Here is a 22,051-nt window from a genome sequence, read left to right as displayed (position 1 = left end):
ACACAGCCTGAATGACATCCAAAAGAACCCCTAAGGTTTAACCCTAGCCCAGGCAAACAACTCACTCACTCAAAACCCTAAAAACAGAGAGAAGAATAAGCAGAGAGAGCCAAAAACGAAGCGTAAAGAGGGGGTCCCCATTCTAATGGGGCGATGTGTGAAATGGTCACAACAGAACCCTCAATCCATGTCAACTCTCCCACTTGGATCTCATCCATCCATTCAAATTTTCATATCAACCATTGATCTCCCTCTTCTCAAATCTATAAATTGGAGCCTTCTCCCTTCACAAATCCAACACTTGCTATCAGACTATCATTATGTTCAAAGTTCCTTTAAAAATCCTTCTTGTTATGCTATTTTGAGAACAATCCACATTCCAAAATCAACAAGAGCAAATCAAGAGGAGTTGGGTGCCTTCACTTCAGCTCATCATGAAGATAATGAAGGTATATGCTTGTGTGTTTGTGTTTTGATTTTCTGTATTATGCACTAGTTTTCAGTATATTTTCATTTGCTTCAGATATAATTTGGTATCATCCAGAGCTTGCATGTTATATAAAAAATTTATTATTTGTGCCAAAATTTTGTACAAAAATGCTTGCATGCATTCACTGGTGGGGACAAAATAATGGCTGCAAAGGGGCTCTGTCTGCCAAGGTTCATTGGGGTAAGTAGAGAATTCAGGTGAGTCAAAAGATATGGGTCAAAAGTCAGTAATTAGTGTTATTATGCCACACCATATAAAGAATATGAGTCAATAATTCTGTCAAAAGTCAGAAATATCTACGTCCTTGGCATAAACCATTACACTACAGGATTTGCCGTGGCTAAAATAGACATTGAAATCCACACATTCTTAAGCTTTTCACTCTTTGGGAAGAAGGGTTAGCCTCTGTCATGGGATAATTATCTATCTTTAAAGGATAAAATAAATAATAGTACAGGAGGTTTCCCTCAAAACAACTTGAAATATAAATAAACTACACCAGATATAATGAAAAGAGCTTACACAAATACTTAACCAGTCAGTATACTCAAATCTCACAAAGATTGACAGAGAAGACATGTACCTGATTGAAAGGTTGATGGGCAAAAGATGAAACTTCATCCATGTAGGCACTGAATAGAAGAAAAGAGGCCAGTGCAGCAGACCCAATTGCAAAGCCCTTGGTGGTTGCTTTCGTGGTGTTTCCTACTGCGTCAAGTAGATCTGTGATTTCTCTCACACTATCAGGCTGCAAGAAAAAAATATTTGCAGATTACAATACAGCTGAAGTATAAAACCTGGAAGCTGTTTTACATCGCACAATATAAATACAAGGCAGAATGCACTAGATACTTGTTTGTGATTTATATTTCAGAAGCAAAAGACCTGTCCTAAGCCATTATAATTTATATTTCTATTTCAGCCTCTCCAAAATTGAAGTGACTAGTGATATTCAGCATGAACAGTGATAACAAAAGAATATTTTCATGAACAATTAATCCCATAAAAAATATACCTGTTGACTCATTTCCACAATTCCACCTGCATTATCAGCTATTGGTCCAAACATATCCATTGTCAGAACATATCCTGCTGTACAGAGCATTCCCATGGTGGCTACAGCTGTGCCAAAGAGACCACCTGTTGGAGTTCCATCACTCTCAACAAGACCTGAAGTACGGCCAAGCCAGTAAGCAGAAATAATTGATACAGAAATAGTAATAACAGGAAGAGCTGTGGATTCAAGACCCAAGCTAACTCCAGCAATTATATTAGTGCCATGTCCTGTAGAGCATGATAGTGCCAATGTTCGTACAGGTTCATATTTGTAATCTGTATAGTATTGAGAGATCCATACAAAAACATATGCTGTTATGATTCCTACTAGCCCACACAGTGCAAAGTGTAACCAGGCTGCAGGAGCTTGATCAGTATAGAGAAGCCAACGAGTAGACTGTATTAAAAAACACCGAATACAACAAAGAAAAATATATTAATAACTAAGTGAACAAAAGAGACTGAGATCGCAGATATATTTTGTGGACATCATTTGCAATTCAGCAAAAAAAGTGTGTTGACATTAACACTATTCAAAGACAAGATGTCTGATATAAAATAATGCAGCTTGAATTGAAATTGATGCATCTAATCTGCAATATAGAATGTAATCTTATCTGGCATGAAAATAGAAATGGTTGGGAACAACATAAGTTTAATAATTCTTACCCCAAAAAAAGCAATAAGTGCCAAAAATATAGTGATAGAATATCCTTTCTGGAGTATTGCCATGGGATCTTCTACAGGTGACTTCACGCTCGGATCACGTGTACTTCTAATAGAAAGTATCCCACATGCAGATACTACCAAATCAAAAGAATGTATAACCAGTGGAAAGAGAATAAAACCAGATGGATCTGCAAGAAACAAAACACAATATTAAAAGATATATGGTTTTTAATCACATACAAAGGCAACCAAAAAGAATGGGGACTATTACGATGAATTTATAGCTTTTGTTATTTCTCATTATGTCTATCTTGATATGCATAATTCAAATTGCACTTATTATCGTTAACTTACTCTGCCCATAAGTATAGTATTGCAAGCATATGTACTCCACATGAGATTTTGGGAACTCCCAAAACCAGTTGATCCCTTACCAATTTTTCATTTACATAGGGTTGGATAGAGCTTAGGCAACCCAACATGCTACTTTGGCAATACCATTCCGATCAACTGTAAATTTATGAATTATGGACCAAGAAGAAGCCCTTCTCATTCCAAACAAAATTTTCAAAGATGACAAACTACAGCATCCCCAATATATATATTATATTATTTCTAGTTCTTTCTTCAAAATCAGCTCTTGTGCAACAGATATTATCCTCAATAGAATATGCAGAAATTAAGTGAAAAGCCTTATTGTGGATGACATGGTCATCCACAATAACTGATTGCTCTTATTAATTCAGTGTAATTTCCAATTACAAACAACTCAGTATGACCAGATCTTTCCAGAAAGGACAGCAGCAATTTTCTTATTAAACATATGTAGCAAATTTACAACAATGGTGTTAAAGGAGACATCTCAAAATTACAAACCCAAGGCACCAAGGAAGCCACCTGTCCTCAACACATAGGTACTATAGAAACTGCTCGCATAACAGATCTTTGCAGCCCAAACGCAATCACTGTATGGAATTGCACAATGTTGGGATAGGGATTTTTGTCCACTAACCACCTGTGTAGATCAAGGGATTTCCATCCTCCAATTTCAGGTGATAAACAAATAGGATGTCCAATCTATTTGATGAAATGAATTAATAAAACAAGCATAACCCACACCCCCTCCAAAAGACAATTTCAAACTCTTTCCTTTTCTCTCCAATAGAACTCCACTCACAATTTTTTGGCCGACCCCACTTAAAGAAATAATGCTTGATTGCATACACAAAGGGCTCTATAATCAGGCATCCACTTGAAAAAACTTAAATGATTACTTATAACACAGTTAAATATTACAAGTCATTTCCCTAATTTATTTGCTCAAGACCACAAAAAATTAAAAAAAGGCTTAAGGAACAGCTTGGAATCTTATAAAAGAAAGGGGACACGATAGTCCTCTCTCCATAGAAGTGCTTCCTCCCAAGCAATTCAAATTTGGATGCTTCAAAATGCCAGCTCCTTCCAATGTAGCATATTTTGCTAGCAAGTCCTTCCATCGCACCAAGTTCTCAATAATGATTCTATTCCTAAACTTTCTTTCCCGAGTATCCAAGATACCTTCTAGTATCAAGATGAGTCTTCATCATCCAAAGGTGGCAATTCTTTGGAAGGAGCAACATGCTGTCCCAAAGATTTTCTAAGGCAAGAAACATGGAAAGTATTGTTGATCCTACTATTATCTAGAAGCTCTAGCTTATAAGTTACTTCTTCCACCTTTCTTATTATTTCATAGTGGCCATAAAACTTGGGCTTCAACTTTCTTGCTCATTTCTTCTTCAATAACAATCGCCTCTAGGGTTGTAAACTCGAGTAAAGCATGTCTCCAACTTCAAATACTCTTTCAATGTGCCACTAATCTGCATAGAGCTTTTGTTGCTTCTGAGCTTGCTGAAGATGGCCCTTATGAGACTTCAATATCTCTTTACTCTTCTTGATCATATTTGTTGCTTCAGGTACCCTATTTTCTATGATTGCATGACCCATAAAGGTTGAGGCATTATATCCAAACAAAGCCATAAAAATGGACGTATGGTAGAAGGTGTTATAAAATGTTCTCCCAAATGTAACCACTTGACCCAAGTTGTTTGCTGCCCAGAAATATAATTCCTTAGGTACCCCTCCATCCATATGTTAACAATCTCAGTTTGCCCATCTATTTGGGGGTGGCAACTTGTGCCAGGAATTGGTTTTATTGTTGCCAAATGAAACAATTCCTACCAAAAGTGACTCAAAAACCTGCTGTCCTTGTCACTAACAAAGTTCTTGGGCAAACCATGTAATTTGAATACCTCTTTGAAAAAATATGCGATGCCCCCTTTTTTGGGTTAAATTAAATAAATAATATTATTTAATATGGGCCCAATAAACTCTAGTTTATGGGTGACTTAAGAATATTATTATAATTGAAATAAAAAGCGATTTTTAAACACTAGCATTAAAATAAAAATATTTTCGAATATTTAAAAAAAAAAAAAAAAAAGAAATAATTAAAAGTATTTTTAAATACTTGAGGGAAAATTAGGACCCAAGGGCCCAATTTGAAAGGTATATTAAGGAGCTGCATATATTCATTTGAAGATCATCCAAACTATCATTTGCATCCCACATTCAGATTTGAGCAATTGTTCAATCTAGGGCATCCAAGGATGAAAGCCCTTGGTGTGTTTGAATTATAGAGGACAAATGTCAAAAACCCTTTGGAATTCATCGGATTGGATCAAGGATGAAAACCTTTGTTTTCCATTTTTGGTTATTCCATTCGGAGATCACAATTGTGCCAACTTGTTGAGAATTTGAGGATATTTTACAATCTGCTACAATAGCCTACAATGTTTGCTGCTAATTTTTGGAGATTTCATGCAACATTCCAAGTCCAACAATAGGGCAATTTGGGTTTGCAAGAAAATTTGTATTTTGTTGCCATATCATATTTGAAAACTCCTATATTGATTTTTTGAATTTTGGGAGAGCCCTTGTGCAATAAAAGACGCTGGATCTGAATTATACAGGTCTATAACAGTCAACCCTAGCTAAGCACCACCATTGTGAGGATACATTGAACGATATATTGCTGTTTCAAACCTATTTCCAGCAGATCTGAATCATTTCCAGACAGATTACAGTCTTTTCTAGCATTGTACATCCAGCCATACATCTCCAAATAGCATCCATACTAGTCACCAGCCTCTATTTTCTGTTTACAAAAATTGAAAGGTCTGATCTGATCTGAATCTAACTTGAATCTTTTTAGCTGGATAAAACATTTTGTGAGTGCAAGATAATCTTATAAATTCTGATTTGTACTTTACGGCATCTTCATTCATTGTTTTCAGTAGCTATACTGTTCAAATAAATCAGCAAAAGTTGATGTTGTAGCTTCATTCAAAATTGGATTCATCTAAGATTCTAGGATTTTTACAAAATCAGCAAAGTTTGATGTTGTTTATTACAATTGTGGATAGATGTCAGTAATTTAAGGGTCTTAAAAAGTGTGGTCAAAATTTATACTTGTTTGGATTCATTTCCTTTCATAAAAATCATAAAATAAATAAAATACAAAAAGAGACTATACAAAATAAATCAGCAACTTGTGAAGCCTTAAAATCAGAAGATGTGGCATAAAAATTCACATACTTAGTCTTTCTACTACGACAAAAAGGCAGTCTTTACCATTTACTTTGGGTAACTTAGTGATAAAGTCCATAAATATACTTTCCCACTTCTACTCAAGGATGAGTAAGGGCTGAAATGGTCCTACAGGATAGACTTGTTCAGTCTTGTTCTATTGGCAAGATGAGCAATCATTTATGTGCTTGAACACATCCCCTTTCATTCCTTCAAGGAGAATCTCTCTCTAATGCATTTGTACCTTTTGAAATACTTTGGATGCCCAACCAATGGAGTGTCATGTGTAGCTCTTAAAACCTTCTCCTTCATCTTTAATACTTTGAAGTTTGAACCTATCATCCTGTAACCTTTCGTCCAATAGATTAGTAGCAAAATAATTCTTGGCGTATTCAGATATGATGGCAATGAGCCAATCAACAGAGATATCAGAAATACAACATAAAATGGATCTTCAAGAAAATGCATCAGCAACTACATTGTGTCTACCATTCACATATTCAATATCAAAATCATATGCTTGCAAATTGCCTAACCATTTTTGTTGTCTGTCATTCAAATCTTTTTAATTAAGAATAGTGATCTGTCTTGACCACAAACTTGCCATACACCAAATATTATCTGAACTTCACTAAGGCATACATGATTGCTAGCTTCTCCTTATCATAAATAGAAAAATTACTTTCTGCTTCTATTAGTTTCCTACTTTCAAAAGCAATGGGATGTTGTTGCATCAAAACAGCTCTAATGCCTTCACCAAAGGCATGCTGATGGCTTTGGCATGTTTGTCATCGATGTCAATAAGTGTGCTTGTAGAACAAGGTATGTAAGTGACAAGATAAGTTTAAAGACATGGCAATATGAGTTTGTTGTTGATGTTACAAGGTGACAAAGAAAAGCCATGAATATGATAGCACTTCATTCTGTTTCATTTTGATTGCATTGATCACTTATGACAGCATGAATAGAAGTCTCATGGTATAAGCTGTGCATATTGGAGTTGTACATATGTTGACAAGTACAGAAGGAGTTAACAGCAAGCTTGTTAATACTGTATCTGACTTCAAAAGGATAGTAAATCGAGGTACTTTGTATGCTGTAGTGTTGTATTAGAGTCTACAATACAAGTTTCTGCATTCTGTCATTATGGTAACAGAAAGAGTCACACTAACTGCATTGTTTATGATCACTGTAAAGCTCTTTGGTCTCAATGTTAAGTGTCTTGGTCATAATAGTGATCTTCATGGCTGTTATACTAAGATACCCACTTTAATCCATGATGTGCAATGAAGTTTTTATCTCCTGTAACTAGGGCGACAGAAATAACAAAGACCAGCAACAGAAAAACAAATGGCAAATATCTGTCGATATAATTGTAGAAGTTTAGAGTCTTAACAAATGATAATCATTTGTTATCAAAGACCTTTAAAGATTATGGTTAAAATCAAATGCTTAGTTCATACGATGCACAGTTTTTTTAAAAACCGACAGTTTAACGGCTATTTCCTTGTCGACAATTTGGTAACTGTTCTCTTCTCAAATCGACAGCAAGCTTGATGTAGTGTTCAGATTTTTGTGTGAAAATGTTGAACAAAAAAGATAAATGTATGTGAGGACATCATGATATGATCTGAGGAAAATAATGAAGGTTTTTTTAAGAAACAGAATGTTGTTTTTTTAAAATGACTGTTGCAGAAATTGACTATGAAACTTAGAGTAATTCAAAAAGGATATGAAGATGATTGATTTATGAATACAATCAGAAGTGAAGTAATTTGTATAAATTAACATTGTCAATGTTGCTTCTGATGTATTTCATTATTTGATACAGTGAGTGAGGTTTTGACAACAACAGTGAGGGTTTGATAATGACAGTGAGTAAGGGTTTTTGTTGCAAACAAGCACTGTACATTTTGACACTTCTATTAATTGCAGAGTTAGTCATGAAGATAAAGAATTTGTGACAGAACAGTGATTGTAAAAGTACTCTTGAAGAGCAGATTGTCAAAATAAAAAGTTGTAAAACAGAGACAAGATCTCTGAGACAATTTGATTGTGAATGATCTGAAGAGTGGCAGTATAACAGATGTTTTGTATGTAAACAGAGTAATCCTCTGGATTAATATTGTTCTGAATTTTTGTAAGGGGTTGGAGCTCCTTGGAGTGGGTGCTCCTAAAACTATTAAGGGGTTGGTGCTCCTAGAGTTGGTGCTCTGAATTTTGCCAGTGAGGCCTAATATAAAACTTGTTCATGGTGGTTTTTTACCCTTTAAGGATTTTCCACTCAAATATTGGCGTCATGATGTTGAATTTGTGTCTTGAATCTCTTGATTGATTTATCCAATGTCATTGATACTTCCTATGATCTGCTGCAAATGTTAATATCATTGTGTTTAAGTTTTTATTGATTAAGAGCCTTTTTGTTTATATAGATAACTGATTCACCACCCCCCCCCGCGCACTCTCAGTGATCCTAGTATTCCAACAAGGCATCACATTTCAAAGCAAAAGTGAGTGAGAAATTGGAAACAGCAAACACTAGACATGAACACATTACCTCTTTCAATTTATTGAAAATATACTCTGCTACATCTATCCACCTAAATGCTGGTTCAGGAACCCATGACTACAAAAGCAGTTCTGAAATTATACAATTTGACATCCCAATCACCACCACATAAGTATAATTCGCACATATGTAAAACCGACTCAGAAATATAGTTGATGTCAGGAAGAGGCAGTATTGAACTCCCACGGCCTAGCAGTTTCCCTTTGTGACCACGCTCCCTGGATCTGTGTGCACCCAAGCTGCTTCAGATTCTGGCCCTTGACTGGTATGAATGCCCAGGTTAGAATGGTATGCGGCTCCTATAATGTAACATGACTCAGGCAAGCCCTAGTCGACTAATGCAAACTGAATAGGAAATATGGTAAGGGCTACGTCCTACCAGTTCACAACACTCAGGTTTGCATCTGAGTATTGACTGCATTCGTTTAATGCAATGGGCAGTAGATTTCTTTGATGCCTTTCCTTCTCCAACGCATACACTTAAATACCAATCTAAACTGCCAACCTAGGCAAGGACAGCCTAAAGAAAATAACCACTAAAAGAAAGATAAGGTTGGCTAAGATATAGTGACACAAATGATTTAATAATATTATTTATTAGTAATTTATTTATTTTAAATGTTCTATATATTTAATAAAAAATATGCAAATAAAAATGACCTGGCCAACCTGGGTCTAACCAGGGCCATTACTGTCCGCCTGTCCTGGATGTTGCTTGTCCTCAAGCAACTTTAGACTTGAATAAACACCTCCCCGTGTTTCCTCATTTGTGTCTTATTCGGACATAACCTTGATATAACGTATGTCCCTTTCCCAAACAACTATGAGCTGGTTGCCATGATTCTCTGCATGTGAAACATAATCTTTTTTTTTCCTTGCAGCTCATTTTGAGACACCACCGTATTTGTCTTAGGTGGTATCATATTCTTCTGAGGAGGCTTCTTTGATAGCATAGGAATTGTTTGCTTGAGACTCCATCTATCTTTAGTCACTAAATCTTCAAAACTCAAAGCCCTATTGATGGCTTCTTGTAAGGTGCTTGGATTAAATGCTCTTACTAGCCCTTTGAGGGGTTCAACCAGGCCTTATAAAAGAAGACTATAAGCCTTTTCTCTAACATCAGAAATCATTACTGCTAACCTCTGAAATTCTGCTACATAATCTTCCATCTTACCCTCTTGCTTTAATTGTGATAACTCTCTAAAATGAGTCTTTGGATACTTCCTATCAAACCCTTGGGTTACCAGGCCATGGTACCACCATTCATGAGCCACACCTTCAAGATGCAAGGTGGAAAATTTGAAACCCTCTTCCTTAAGCATTGAATTCAATGAGAAATATGTATCTAGTTTTGGCAACCAAGCCCTTGCTGATGAGCTTCCAGATCCATCAAAAATTGGGATGGTAATCTTCCCCAATCGGTGTTGGATGTCCTTTCTTTTTTTATACCCTTTCCTCACATGCTCACTTGCTTTCTTCATCTCATAATAGTCCCTAAAAGTTTGATCTGTATGGATAACAAGGCTTATGGCATAGTATGCATCATGAAGTCTCATCGTGTCTTTCTCTCGATCAGGTTGTTATTCCCCATTACCTTCAGCTATTTCTTTGTCAATAAATTTAGCCCTAAAGGTCATGGTATTAATTGAACCTCTCCCACCATTAATTGAAGCTTTTTCACTACCAACTGAAGCTTTTCCTCCACCTGAACTGTTGCCTTCAACATCATCTGAACGGGCCTATCAGCACTTAGTTGCTGGCTCATTCCTCTTAAAAGTTGAACCATCTCCCTCATGGCATCCCTCACACTGGTATTTATCTCTCTGATCTCCTTATTGAAGTCTTGGGGATTTGCCTCTTCCCTACCACCCATTGCCTTTTTTTCCCTTTGCTTGTATCTTTGATCCCTGTCACTCATCAATCCACAGGCTGATAGAAAGGTGGCTTTGGTACTGCTGAAAGATACCCAACAAAATTTGCAAACTAATAAAGTAATCAAATTGCAGTAGTAACCCTAATTTTCTATTTGCATCAGAATTACAAATAGACAATGAAGATACACAGAAACATATATGGCCATTATCTACTTAGTTAATCATTAGAATAGAAATCTTTTCCATAAATCAGATCTGCCTTGCAATTCATTAGGTAATTTTCTATCAGATTTTTCAACAGAAAATACATGCTCAAAAATTCATACTATTGTCTACTCCCACCAGCTTGTAGATTCAATGAAACTGAGATTCAAGCAATGTATCAATTTAATAATTTCACCATATTGATACTTCAGCAGTTTGCATACTCCAAAAAACATAACTGTGTAATATTCAGAAAATATATATCTGAGCAATGTTCAAGAACTCATGACTTACCATGACAATTTGACATGCAATGTTCTGAAATTATACAATTTGGCATACCAATCACCACCATATAAGCAGAATTTACACATGTAAAACCGACTCAGAAATACAATTGATGTTGGGAAGAGGCAGTATTGAACTCCCACACCCTGGCAGTATGTCCACGATATGCTTGCGTTTAGAGGCGCAAGCATGACTGGGAATTAATGGACTGTCTCCCTTAGTGACCACACTCCCTTCCAGGAACTGTGTGCACCCAAGCTGCTTCAAATTCTGGCCCTAGACTGGTACAAATGCCCAGGTTTGAATGATGTGCAGCTCCTGTAAGGTAATACGACTAAGGCAAGCCCTACTCAACTAATGCAAGATAACTAAATTAAATAATGGAAACTGAATAGGAAATCGGGTAAGGGCTATGTCCTACCTGTTAATGTGTTTTTCATGCATATGAGAACACAGAATAAAATACCCAAAAGTATCTTATCCTCTCTTGAACAAAATCTCTCAAATGTTGAAGATTAGCTTAAGGATCACTTGAGAAGACTCCAAAGTTCATGAATGTAGGATCACTACGTGTGGATAAGCTCATTGGTTTGATGTGATTATGCTGGCATCACAAGGGGAGTTACGTTCGAATGCCTGAATGCTTGATTTGCTGGAACTCGGTCATCTGATGTTGCAATATGGTGATGCTCTTTGTCTTAAACTAGCTTGAATTGAAAAAAAGGGCAAAAGGAAAGGGTTGAGAGAGTCTACTTTAAGACCTAGAATGTAAGAAGATAGTTGAATGATTAGCTGGAATCCTACTGGGCGAGGTCTCACCATCAACTTGAACAATTTGACACAAGCTCGGTGCAATCTTCTAAGGGCATTCCAAAGATGTTCGAATCAATACCATCAAACATTGATCATCATTCAAGTTAATGCATAAGCAATGAATGTAGAACGATTCTAAGTTAAGCTCATATCATTCCAATTGACCACACAGGGCACACTTACAATCAGCAAGAGGCTAGTGGTATGGATAAAACGAATTCCACACAAATTCATTCAACAATTTCTTCCATTCAATCTAATCAACATGAAAATAAATAAAGTAGAACCATGAGGCTTGTTGAAATAATAAACTTCACCATAACTTCAATGAAAAGAGTATCTCATTTACAAGTCATACCAACAATTCTTCCCTCTCCTAATCTACTTCTATTCTATCCTCTATTCTATTCTTATTCACTAATTATTAGCTACTCACTATTCTATTCACTATTAACCATTCTCCAACTATTAACCTTTACAAATGAAGAGTTTGAGCCTTATATAAAGAGCTCATTTACAATGAGCAGCCAGGATTGATTCTCCATCAATGGCCAAGATTCTACAATGAAAACCCTAATTAGGGTTTGTTATAAAAAACTTAATTCGGCCAATGAAATGATTACAACATTTTAGGATAACCGATAGACAACAAGGGTAGGTGCCTCGGAGTTTGTGCCATCACAGCTGAGCTTAATTCATTGAACTTGTACGCGCTGATGTGGACCTCTCTGATTGGTGGAGTAGCGACTAGGATGCCACCTCAATCTTGTACTTTGCAGACTTGATTTAATTCATCATCATGAAGGGATGTTGAGAGATATCTCTTGATACTCAAGATTATCCAGTTTGCTTAAAGTGGTGATGATGATGAGAAGCAAACTTTGATTAACTCTTCTGATACTATCTGCTTCTTCAATCATGTTCGATGTATGTCTTGTGATGACTTTGGTCGATCCTCCTTGGTTTTTTGACATACTTGATGAATGATGCAACTGTTTGAATGTAACTTCTCATTGTACTGACTTCGATTCTTGGATTCCCAAAGGGAATTCAAGATTGTAAAACATCCTTCCATCATGTAGGTTATCCTTCCTTGATGGTCTAGTGCCTTGAGGTAGTTGAATGATCTTTCTTTACAGTCTATGATATCCTCATGCTTCCATGATGTGGTGAGAGCCTTCGAAGATCTTGAGATCTTCCCTTCCTTGATGTTCTTGGTTTTGTGATGAAGTCTCCTCTTGATCTTGCATAATGGTGATAGGAAGTACCTGTCATGGTCAAGTCATTCCTTCATCTTATGATTGCTCATCTTGCCTTGAAGTAGTATCATCTTCCTTACATATCTGCAAAACAAAGCAAGTATAATATCAATTTATCAAATACATAACATATGATCTTCACACACATCTTGTTTTAAATTGACCTCTCACTCTGATTCTATGTGATTTTTCACTAAATCTAATCAAGAGAAGGCTAATAATAATCAATGAATTCACTGTGTGGAAGACAGGTTTAATGTCTAAGGGTAAATCTGGGCTGTCTAATGATGAAGCCCACTAGTTGATATGTCTCCCAGCTGGGTACATTTGCTCCCTCTTGCTGTATGATGAATTCGCCTTCCTAAAACATCAGATCTGTATCTTTAATGTTTTATTTCACCCTTGTGCTGCAGCAGTTCAGCTATGTTTTTTATGAAATTAGCTCATGTATTGATAAAATTCGCTGCCTTGCTGAAGAAATTCGCTAAGTCTGCTCTCAAATTTGCACTTGGAGAGAAGAATATGTTTGAATTGGTGATTAAAATGAATGTTTTGACCCTTCCTTTATAGGCGCTTTAGGGTAAAAGAGGTGTCTCTTCCCATAAGGCCAACTTGATTTAAAATAACAAATTACCCTTCTCATGCTGGCTGACTTCACCTCTTGCCTTCAAATTCGAATTTTGAATTGATCTTCACACCAAATGTTTGATTCGCTCAAGATAGAGAGTAAGGTGCATAGTTTCACCAAATTCACTTGGGACCTTGGACAAGGTACATGATTTTACAAGTTTCGCTCCTGACCTTAGGCAAGGTACATGATCTTGACAGATTTTCGCTCCAATCAATGAGTTAGGTACATGTCTTCAAGGTAAGATTCACTCCAAACATGATGCAAGGGAAGGCCCCAAGATAAATTCCCTCCAATCTTGAAGTAAGGTCCATATCTCTTGATAAAAAAATTCGCCCCAAGCTTTGAGCAAGGTACATAGTTAGGTGAAAAAGTTCGATATAGACCCTTGACAAGGTACATGACTTGGAGATGAAGTTCGCTCTAGGATCTTAGCAAGAACAAGACTTGGAGGTAAAAATCGCTCTTGGACCCCCTTAGGACCTTTCCAAAGAATTTCGCTCTATGTCCTTTGGAAGGACACGACCTTGATAAAAATTTCGCTCTGTCCTTTGGAAGGACATGGTCAAGGTGAAAAGTTCGCTCTATATCCTTTGGAAGGACAAGGTCAAGGTGATAAAGTTCACTCTATGTCCTTTGGAAGGACAAGGTCAAGGTGAAAAGTTCGTTCTATGTCCTTTAGAAGGACAAGGTCAAGGTGAAAAAGTTTGCTCTATGTCCTTTAGAAGGACAGGTTCAAGGTGAAAGAGTTCGCTCTATGTCCTTTGGAAGGACAGGTTCAAGGTTAAACAGTTCGCTCTATGTCCTTAGGAAGGACAAGGTCAAGGTGAAAGAATTCACTCTATGTCCTTTGGAAGCACAAGGTCAAGGTGAAAGAGTTGGCTCTATGTCCTTTGGAAGGACAAGGTCAAGGTGAAAGAGTTCGCTCTATGTCCTTACTAAGGTACATCATTTGGAGAAGGATTCGCTCTGGACCCTTAGCAAGGACAAGACATAAAATTCGCTCCAAGACCTCTCCAAGGACGAGACTTAAAATTTGCTCTAAGACCTCTCCAAGGACATGGCTTGAAATTCACCTTAGGACTTTCGGGAGGTACACAACATTGTGAAGGCATTAGCTCTTGACCCTTGGCAAGGTACGGGAGCTAAATGCAAAAATTCGCTCTAGAAGGTATGTGACTCCAAAATTCTCTTTCACTTGGTTGGTTTTGACCTTAGGTTTCCCAATCTTTCCACATGAAAGCATCATCAATTCAATCCTTAAGAACACCTATAGAGGAAATTCGCTATGTGACCTTTGGAAGGTACATCACTTGGTGAAGAAATTTCGCTCTAGGACCTCAGCAAGGACAGGACATCAAAATTTATCTCTAGGACCTTTGGAAGGTACATGATCTCAAAATTCACTCTGGGACCTTTGGAAGGTACATCAAAAAATTCACTCTAAGACCTAAAATAAGGTACGGGGTCAAGGTACTTAGGCAAATTTCGCTCCAATGAGAGAGCAAGGTACAGGGTCTCATGTCCTCAGCAAGGTACAGGGTTCTATGTGAAATTCAAGGACGACACAATTCATTCAACCAAGGTTTACTCTTGCAACTAGAAATATGATCAGATAACACAAGAAACCTAGGCATGATCCAAGGGGTTCTAGATCTACTTTCATGCTTACAACCGATTGTCTTCACTCCACCCTAAGGAGACCAACCTGACTTGATGACCCTCTAGCTACTTGTGAAACTCTATTCCTTCAATGCAAAGATTAATAGCAAAGACTCTAACACAACCGAGAAAGCAAAAATTGGGGGTCCCCATTTGCAATGGGGTGATGTGTGAATACCTCACAACATCTAGCGCCACCTCAAATAAATGTTCCTAAACATTTCAAGGATAAAGACTCAATCCATACCTAGAACCTCTGGAAGATTCAACCCAACTTACCAAGCAACTAGAAAAAGTACTCAAAGAGGAAAGAGAATACTGAACTGGATCAAGGTACCTTGTCTTTGATTACCCATGTGTGTGCAGGTGTATTCATCCCCCTCAACAAGAACATTATGACTTCCAAGTTCCATCGTGAATACCTACGTAGTTTGTCTAAACTATAGAGCCTCGCTGCCAGTCGAACGTCTATAGCCCCGATGAGGTTATCGTTGTAATCTCACGAACATTGCTCCATTGTCAGTTGGGCGTCCATAGCCCCGATGGAGTTACTCGCATGTTCCCATAGCCAATTTTGATATTTCATTTTCATTCATTTCCCTTTTCTTAATTTTTTTCTTTTTCTTCTCATTTTTTCTCTTTTGATATTGCTTTCCTTTCTTTTATTCCGTCAATTCCTTTGGCTCGTAAGCAATGTAGCTCACTTGGGTTTGACGATTACAGTGGCGCTGAAGCTAGACTTTGGATTTTTCACTAATCACGGTTTTGTTTGAAAACCATAATGACTCGGAATTTATTAGTGTGTAAAGATATAGAAATCAAAAGATGTTTGTATCAAGACATAGAAAGTGATTCTCTTCCGAGTCAAGTACAAGTCCTAACCAGATGATAAAGCTAGAGAGAATAACCTCGAATTCAAAGCACTTCATGAATAGATATCTAAGAAATGAGCCAAACATAAGATCTAAAATGTGCCAATGGGTGAGACACAACACAAACGCCTTTTCTCACAAATGAAGGTTCCCACTTAGGACACCTAATCTAAGCAAATGACCGACTCAAAAGCAAAACAAACCCAAAGCAAACTAAGCTAAAGCACACCGAACTAAGGCAAACCAAAAGCAAACGAACTAGAGAAAGCAAATAACTAACTATTTGAGCCACCCAAAAGTCATGAGTCAAATAACTCAAGGCAAATTAACAACAAGGCTCAAAAAGACCTCTAACTATCACACACGAAAAGAAAACCTACTCTAAAGCTATATACAAGACTTCTAGACTTAACACAACTCAAAGAAGCAAAATATATACATGACTTTACATGATTTCTCAAGTTGTGCAACATGAGTATGGCAAAAGTGATAGTTCGTAAATGAGCAAATTCATCCTTAAATACGGAAAAGCAATCTCTCACCATGCATCTCTCATATTCAGGCAATTCCTCATGCAAGATAATCAATTGAGGCAACTCATCAGGACCATGATCAATCCAATTGAAAGTTGTTTTCCCAAAACCCCCGTAGTCAAATCCATAATAACTTTCAAAATTGAGAGCAAGGAAAGGGGCAACCTGGCATGTTTCGGGCTTGGATTTTAGTGCTTACTCGCATGGAAGTGTTTGCTCGTCGTTCAATGTGTTGTCGGAAGCGAGATCATCAGCTACTTCAGGAGGTCGCCATTGGTGATGTACCATTCCACGAGCATTCACAACATGTTGATCCTCACTTGCAAGCTCCTCTTTGAATAAGCTTAGCGCCTCTTCGAACAGCTCAACTTTCTTTGTTTTCACAATGACATCTGGCTCATGTCTAAGCATAAACCACGCATCTTCATGAAACTATGTAAGCATATCATCGAAAATGAGGGATTCCTTGATAGATTGATCTTCAAACATTTCCTCTAGTTGATCAAATATAATCTTTGGTAGCATTTTATCTTCAAGCATCATCTCAGGAGGCTGAAGTTGATGATGAATCACATCACTCTCAATAACTTGTTTGTATTGAAAAAAATTTGGCAGTGATTCTATTTGTATTTCTTCCATGAGAACTTTCAGCGCCCCCTCAAATAGTATGATAGCAATGACGTCTCTGAGCGCCTCTTCGAATTGTTCTTCATACTTGGGCTCACTTATGATGATTTGTAATTCTTCATTCAACATTTCTATATGATTGTCTTCTTCAAGGGTGCTATTGAAACTTCTTGCATTTCATTCTTAAGGATCTCCTTTTGTAGCATGAATGAAAATTCTTCAAGGAATGAGTCATCTTCTTCCTTGATTGCTTGCTCAACACATTGATCATCATTTGTCACTACTTGAGCATTCTCAATTGCTTCTTCAACTTTCGTTCCATGATATTCTTCTTTAGGTGCAAGGCATGGTGAGCTATCCATTACAATACATTGGTCATCAGGTGGACTTGTGGCATCAACGTGCAACTGCCTCTCTTCACTGTCTGGTGATGTAGCAATGTCCTGTTCGTATGTTCTTCTAAATTCAGCTGCAAGACGTACACTCCAAGATCTATTCGCAATGCATTCTTCCTCGGATAAGGCTGGCAATCCAAACTGGTATCTGACTAGGTTGATAGCCATTTCGCACAATGAGCAAGTAAATTCGGAGTGAGGTGTATTGTGAATTCTACACCATACCGGTAGCAATATGTTTTCTAGATGCATTTCACCATTCAAGACAAGCTGACTTTCGATCATCCATAAAAAGCTCGAAAGAGGATCCTTTCTCTCTGGGACACTGAAATTGCTTTCTTCCGCTTCTGGCCTAGGAACATCCCAAAAGAAGATCTTTCCTTGTACTGCTGATTCGATCCTTGATAGGTATTTCAAGCAATGCATCTCATCATGTTCATTTGTCTCATGAATTCGACACTACCCTAGCCTTGCAAATTCGGACACAATTTGCGTGGGTATAATTGTGCATTTAGTCTCCACCATAGTTGAAGAATATCAACTAGTTTCTCACCATGAAACTATTGTTGCTCCATCAAGAAATCTTTCTTTTTTTTTCTTTTTTTCTTTTTTTTCTGATTTTTTCTGGATTTTCTGGTTTTTTACTTTTGGGGGATTTTTTGGAATAAAGAGAGATCTTTTGCAAATCTCAAATTTACCTTGAAAGCTCAACTGGTTCCAGATGCACGAAGTGCTTCCTTAATAAACTTCCAGTATCAACTGCTTCACTTATGTATCCACAATCATGCCTTTTCTTCTGCTTTAATTTTGTTGAGCGTTGAAGATGACTCTCCACTAATCTTCCTTGGATTCACCTATTCAAGAGTCCTTTGGAAGGACAAGGTCAAGGTGAAAAAGTTCTCTCTATGTCCTTTGGGAGGAAAAGGTCAAGATGAAAAAGTTCGCTCTATGTCCTTTGGAAGGACAATATCAAGGTGAAAAGTTTGCTCCAAGGAAAAGACTTGAAATTTGCTTCAAGACCTCTCCAAGGACAAGACTTAAAATTTGCTCCAGGACCTCTCCAATCACATGTCTTGAAATTTGCCTTAGGACTTTCGAGAGGTACACGACGTTGTGAAGGCATTCACTCTTGACCATTGGCAAGGTACGGGAGCTAAATGCAAAAATTCGCTCTAGAAGGTACGTGACTCCAAAATTCTCTTTCACTTGCTTGGTTTTGACCTTAAGTTTCCCAATCTTTCCACATGTAAGCATCATCAATTCGACCCTTAAGAACACCTATAGAGGAAATTCGCTATGTGACATTTGGAAGGTACATCACTTGGTGAAGAAATTTCGCTCTAGGACCTCAGCAAGGACAGGACATCAAAATTTCACTCTAGGACCTTTGGAAGGTACATGATCTCAAAATTCGCTCTCGGACCTTTGGAAGGTACATCAAAAAATTCACTCTAAGACCTGAGCAAGGTACTTAGGCAAGTTTCGCTTCAATGAGAGAGCAAGGTACAAGGTCCCATGTCCTTAGCAAGGTACAGGAATCTATGTGAGATTCAAGGAGGACACAATTCATTCAACCAAGGTTTACTCTTGCAACTAGAAATATGGTTAGATAACACAAGAAACCTAGGCATGAACCAAGGGGTTCTAGATCTACTTTCATGCTTACAACCGACTGTCTTCACTCCACCCTAAGGAGACCAACCTGACTTGATGACCCTCTAGCTACTTGAGAAATTCTATTCCTTCAATGCAAAGATTAATAGCAAAGACTCTAACACAACCAATAAAGCAAAAAGTGGGTGTCTTTGCAATTGGGCGATGTGTGAATACCTCACAACACTACCAATTCACAACACTCAGGCTGGCATCTGAGTATTGACTGCATTCGTTTAATACAAAGGGCACTAGATTTCTTCAATGCCTTTCCTTCTCCAATTCATACACTTAAATACCAATCTAAAACACCTAGGCAAGGTCAGCCTAAAGAAAATAACCACTAAAAGAAAGATAAGATCGGCTAAGATATATCTGACACAAATTATTTAATAATGTTATTTATCAATAATTCATTAATTTTTTATTAAATAAAATATGCAAATAAAAATGACTTGACCGACCTAGGTCTAACCGAGGTCATTACAATTACCTTCTCGATTTCTTCCTTGTGGATCCTAGGGTGAAAGTAAGGAGTGATTATTGTCGTCTTTGCACCCATATCTAACTCAATATTGTGTCGAAACCCTCAATCAAGTTGTGGGTCCCAGTAGAATATCTTAAATAGAACCTTGCTATGCTTGTCCAATGTAGCTTGTACATCAATATGATAAGCATCCTTAAGCATCCTTTGTACTTATTGATGACTTTTTAGGTGTGATCAGGCAACTAGCCGCCCAAGCAGCTTCTCCTCTTCTAAATGATGTTTCCATCCTTTCAAAAATAATCACTCAATGTGCTCCATTCCTAATTCCCTTGAGAACTACTTCCTTTCCTTCATTTCTGAATTTCAATTTCATTCCATTCCTAATTCCAAGAGAGTATAGTTGTACTCCAAGCACCATGTCAACATCTTCAAGTCTGACCACAGAGAAATACTCACAAATCGAATGGTTTCCAATAGTCAATTCCAATTGTTGAACTCTTTGTGCACATAATATGGTGAAACCCTTAGCCACACTCACATTGAATTCCTCAAATTCTTCAATGACTAATCCCCTTATTGCCACAAGTCCTTCCTCAATAAAGTTGTGGGTCACCTCACTATGGATCAAAACAATGATCCTTTGGTCTACTAACACTCTGTGAATCCTAAATGGATTGTACCTTTGAGTTCTTGATATAGCCACAAGTGTTCCTCCACCTTTGTCTTCTCCTTCATTAGATTCTTCATTTGCTTTCTCAGACTCAATTTCTTTTGTTTCCTCATTGAAAATGACTTCAATATAGTGCACCTACCCTTTGCCAAGGTATTTGTTTCCTTGCTCCCAAGGTCCTTTGCCATGGAAACATATTTGCTTTCTTCTTAGTTCATTTCAACTATCCTCGTTTCTTTTCATTAGTGGTGGAATGTTTTATGCACTTGGCTCTCCCTTTTGGAACTTCTTCTAGTTTATAGGAGGTGCATTACAATATGGTTTATTCTAGGGTAAAGAAAACTCCAGGCAAGGGCTCTTTTGACTGCCTCTTGGAGTGTGGAAGGCTCCAATGCCTTGACCAAACCCCTCAATGGTTCAGCAAGTCCTTCTACAAACAAACCTGTGATTCTTCTCTGAGACACATCAAGAACTTTGACCACAATCCTCTGAAATTCCCCTACGTAGTGCTCCACCATTCCATGGTGATTAGCTGGGTTGATTCTTGAAAGTAGATCTCTAGCTCAACCCTATCAAATCTTTCAATTAATCTTTGGCTAAATTATTCAAAAGTAGTGATTAGACTATGCCCTTGTGTCCCTATGTCATCATACCATCATTCATGGGCCACCCCTTCTTAGTGCCAAGATACAAACTTGATAGCTTATTTTTTGTACATTGGAGACAAGTAGGTATATATTTTTTGTATCCATGCAGGAGCTCAACAATTTGTGTCCTATCAAACATAGGTACAAGCATCATTGCAATTCCTTGTTAGTATGATTCTAACTTGGTTTCTTCTAGGGTTGAGGACCATATTGGACTTTTATGTTAACGAAAGCAGCAAACGATAGATGATGCCAAACTTTTAGCTCAAGAGTTTTGTACTAGAAACGAAGAGCTGAAAAATCCTCTATCAACTCAATTGTCTCTTATTTTAGTGGATCTCCTCTTCTTTGCAAAAATTTGGGTTGGCTAAAAGTGAGTGAAGAAACAACAATTTGGTTAACCCTTCATGCACTTCCTCTTCTGATACGTGATTCAGGAGTTCCAAGAACTTTTTGGTCTTGCACGACTTGCACCAACATTGCCATCTTGTTTTTGAGTGCTTGGGCCATTTCTTTCCGCCCCACATCCAAATTGATCATTGCAACAAACATTGTTTGGTCCTTTTCTTCCTGCATCAACCCTTGTTCCACAGGTTGGCAAGATCAAGCCTATGATTTCTACTCAATTTTATTCCAATCAGCACAAATGTCTAGACTCTAGATCTTACTGCAAAATCAAATCTACTGCAACAAATAGTATTCTCAATATAATATCTAGATAATAAGTGAAAACCCTTAGAAATGTGACAATCAAAACAACTGTCAACATTGACTGATTGATCTTATCAATTACACGTGATTTCCACTTACAATCAACTTGATATAGACAAATCTTTCTGGAAACAACAGCAGCAATTTTATTATTTAAAAATGTAGCAAATCTATAGCAATGGTGCTAAAGGAGCCATCCCAAAATTACAAACACTAGGCGCTAAAGGAGCCTCTCATCACTAAACACATAGGCACTGTAGAAACTGTTCATAAAACAAATCAAAATATTGTAGGGCTTGCATGAAATTGGAGTGTTGGAG

General features: G+C 37.4%; 1 protein-coding gene across 3 annotated transcripts in view; it reads right to left on the bottom strand.

The window, feature by feature from the left end:
• The window catches only part of LOC131072801 (pyrophosphate-energized membrane proton pump 2), a 70,878-nt gene that overhangs the window by 24,471 nt on the left and 24,356 nt on the right, over positions 1-22,051 (bottom strand). For all 3 annotated transcript variants that reach the window (XM_059216517.1, XM_058009058.2, XM_058009059.2), the window contains 3 exons: positions 2,216-2,403; positions 1,506-1,943; positions 1,074-1,238 (listed from right to left, as the gene is read on the bottom strand). In XM_059216517.1, the coding sequence (XP_059072500.1) occupies positions 1,074-1,238; positions 1,506-1,943; positions 2,216-2,403 (791 nt within the window). The remainder of the gene's footprint in view (positions 1-1,073; positions 1,239-1,505; positions 1,944-2,215; positions 2,404-22,051) is intronic.

This window comes from Cryptomeria japonica, chromosome 2 (genome assembly GCF_030272615.1).
Source record: "Cryptomeria japonica chromosome 2, Sugi_1.0, whole genome shotgun sequence".
Classification (NCBI taxonomy): Eukaryota; Viridiplantae; Streptophyta; class Pinopsida; order Cupressales; family Cupressaceae; genus Cryptomeria; species Cryptomeria japonica.
The sequence above is the reverse complement of the archived record's forward strand: the minus strand, read 5'-3'. Positions and strand labels throughout refer to the sequence as shown.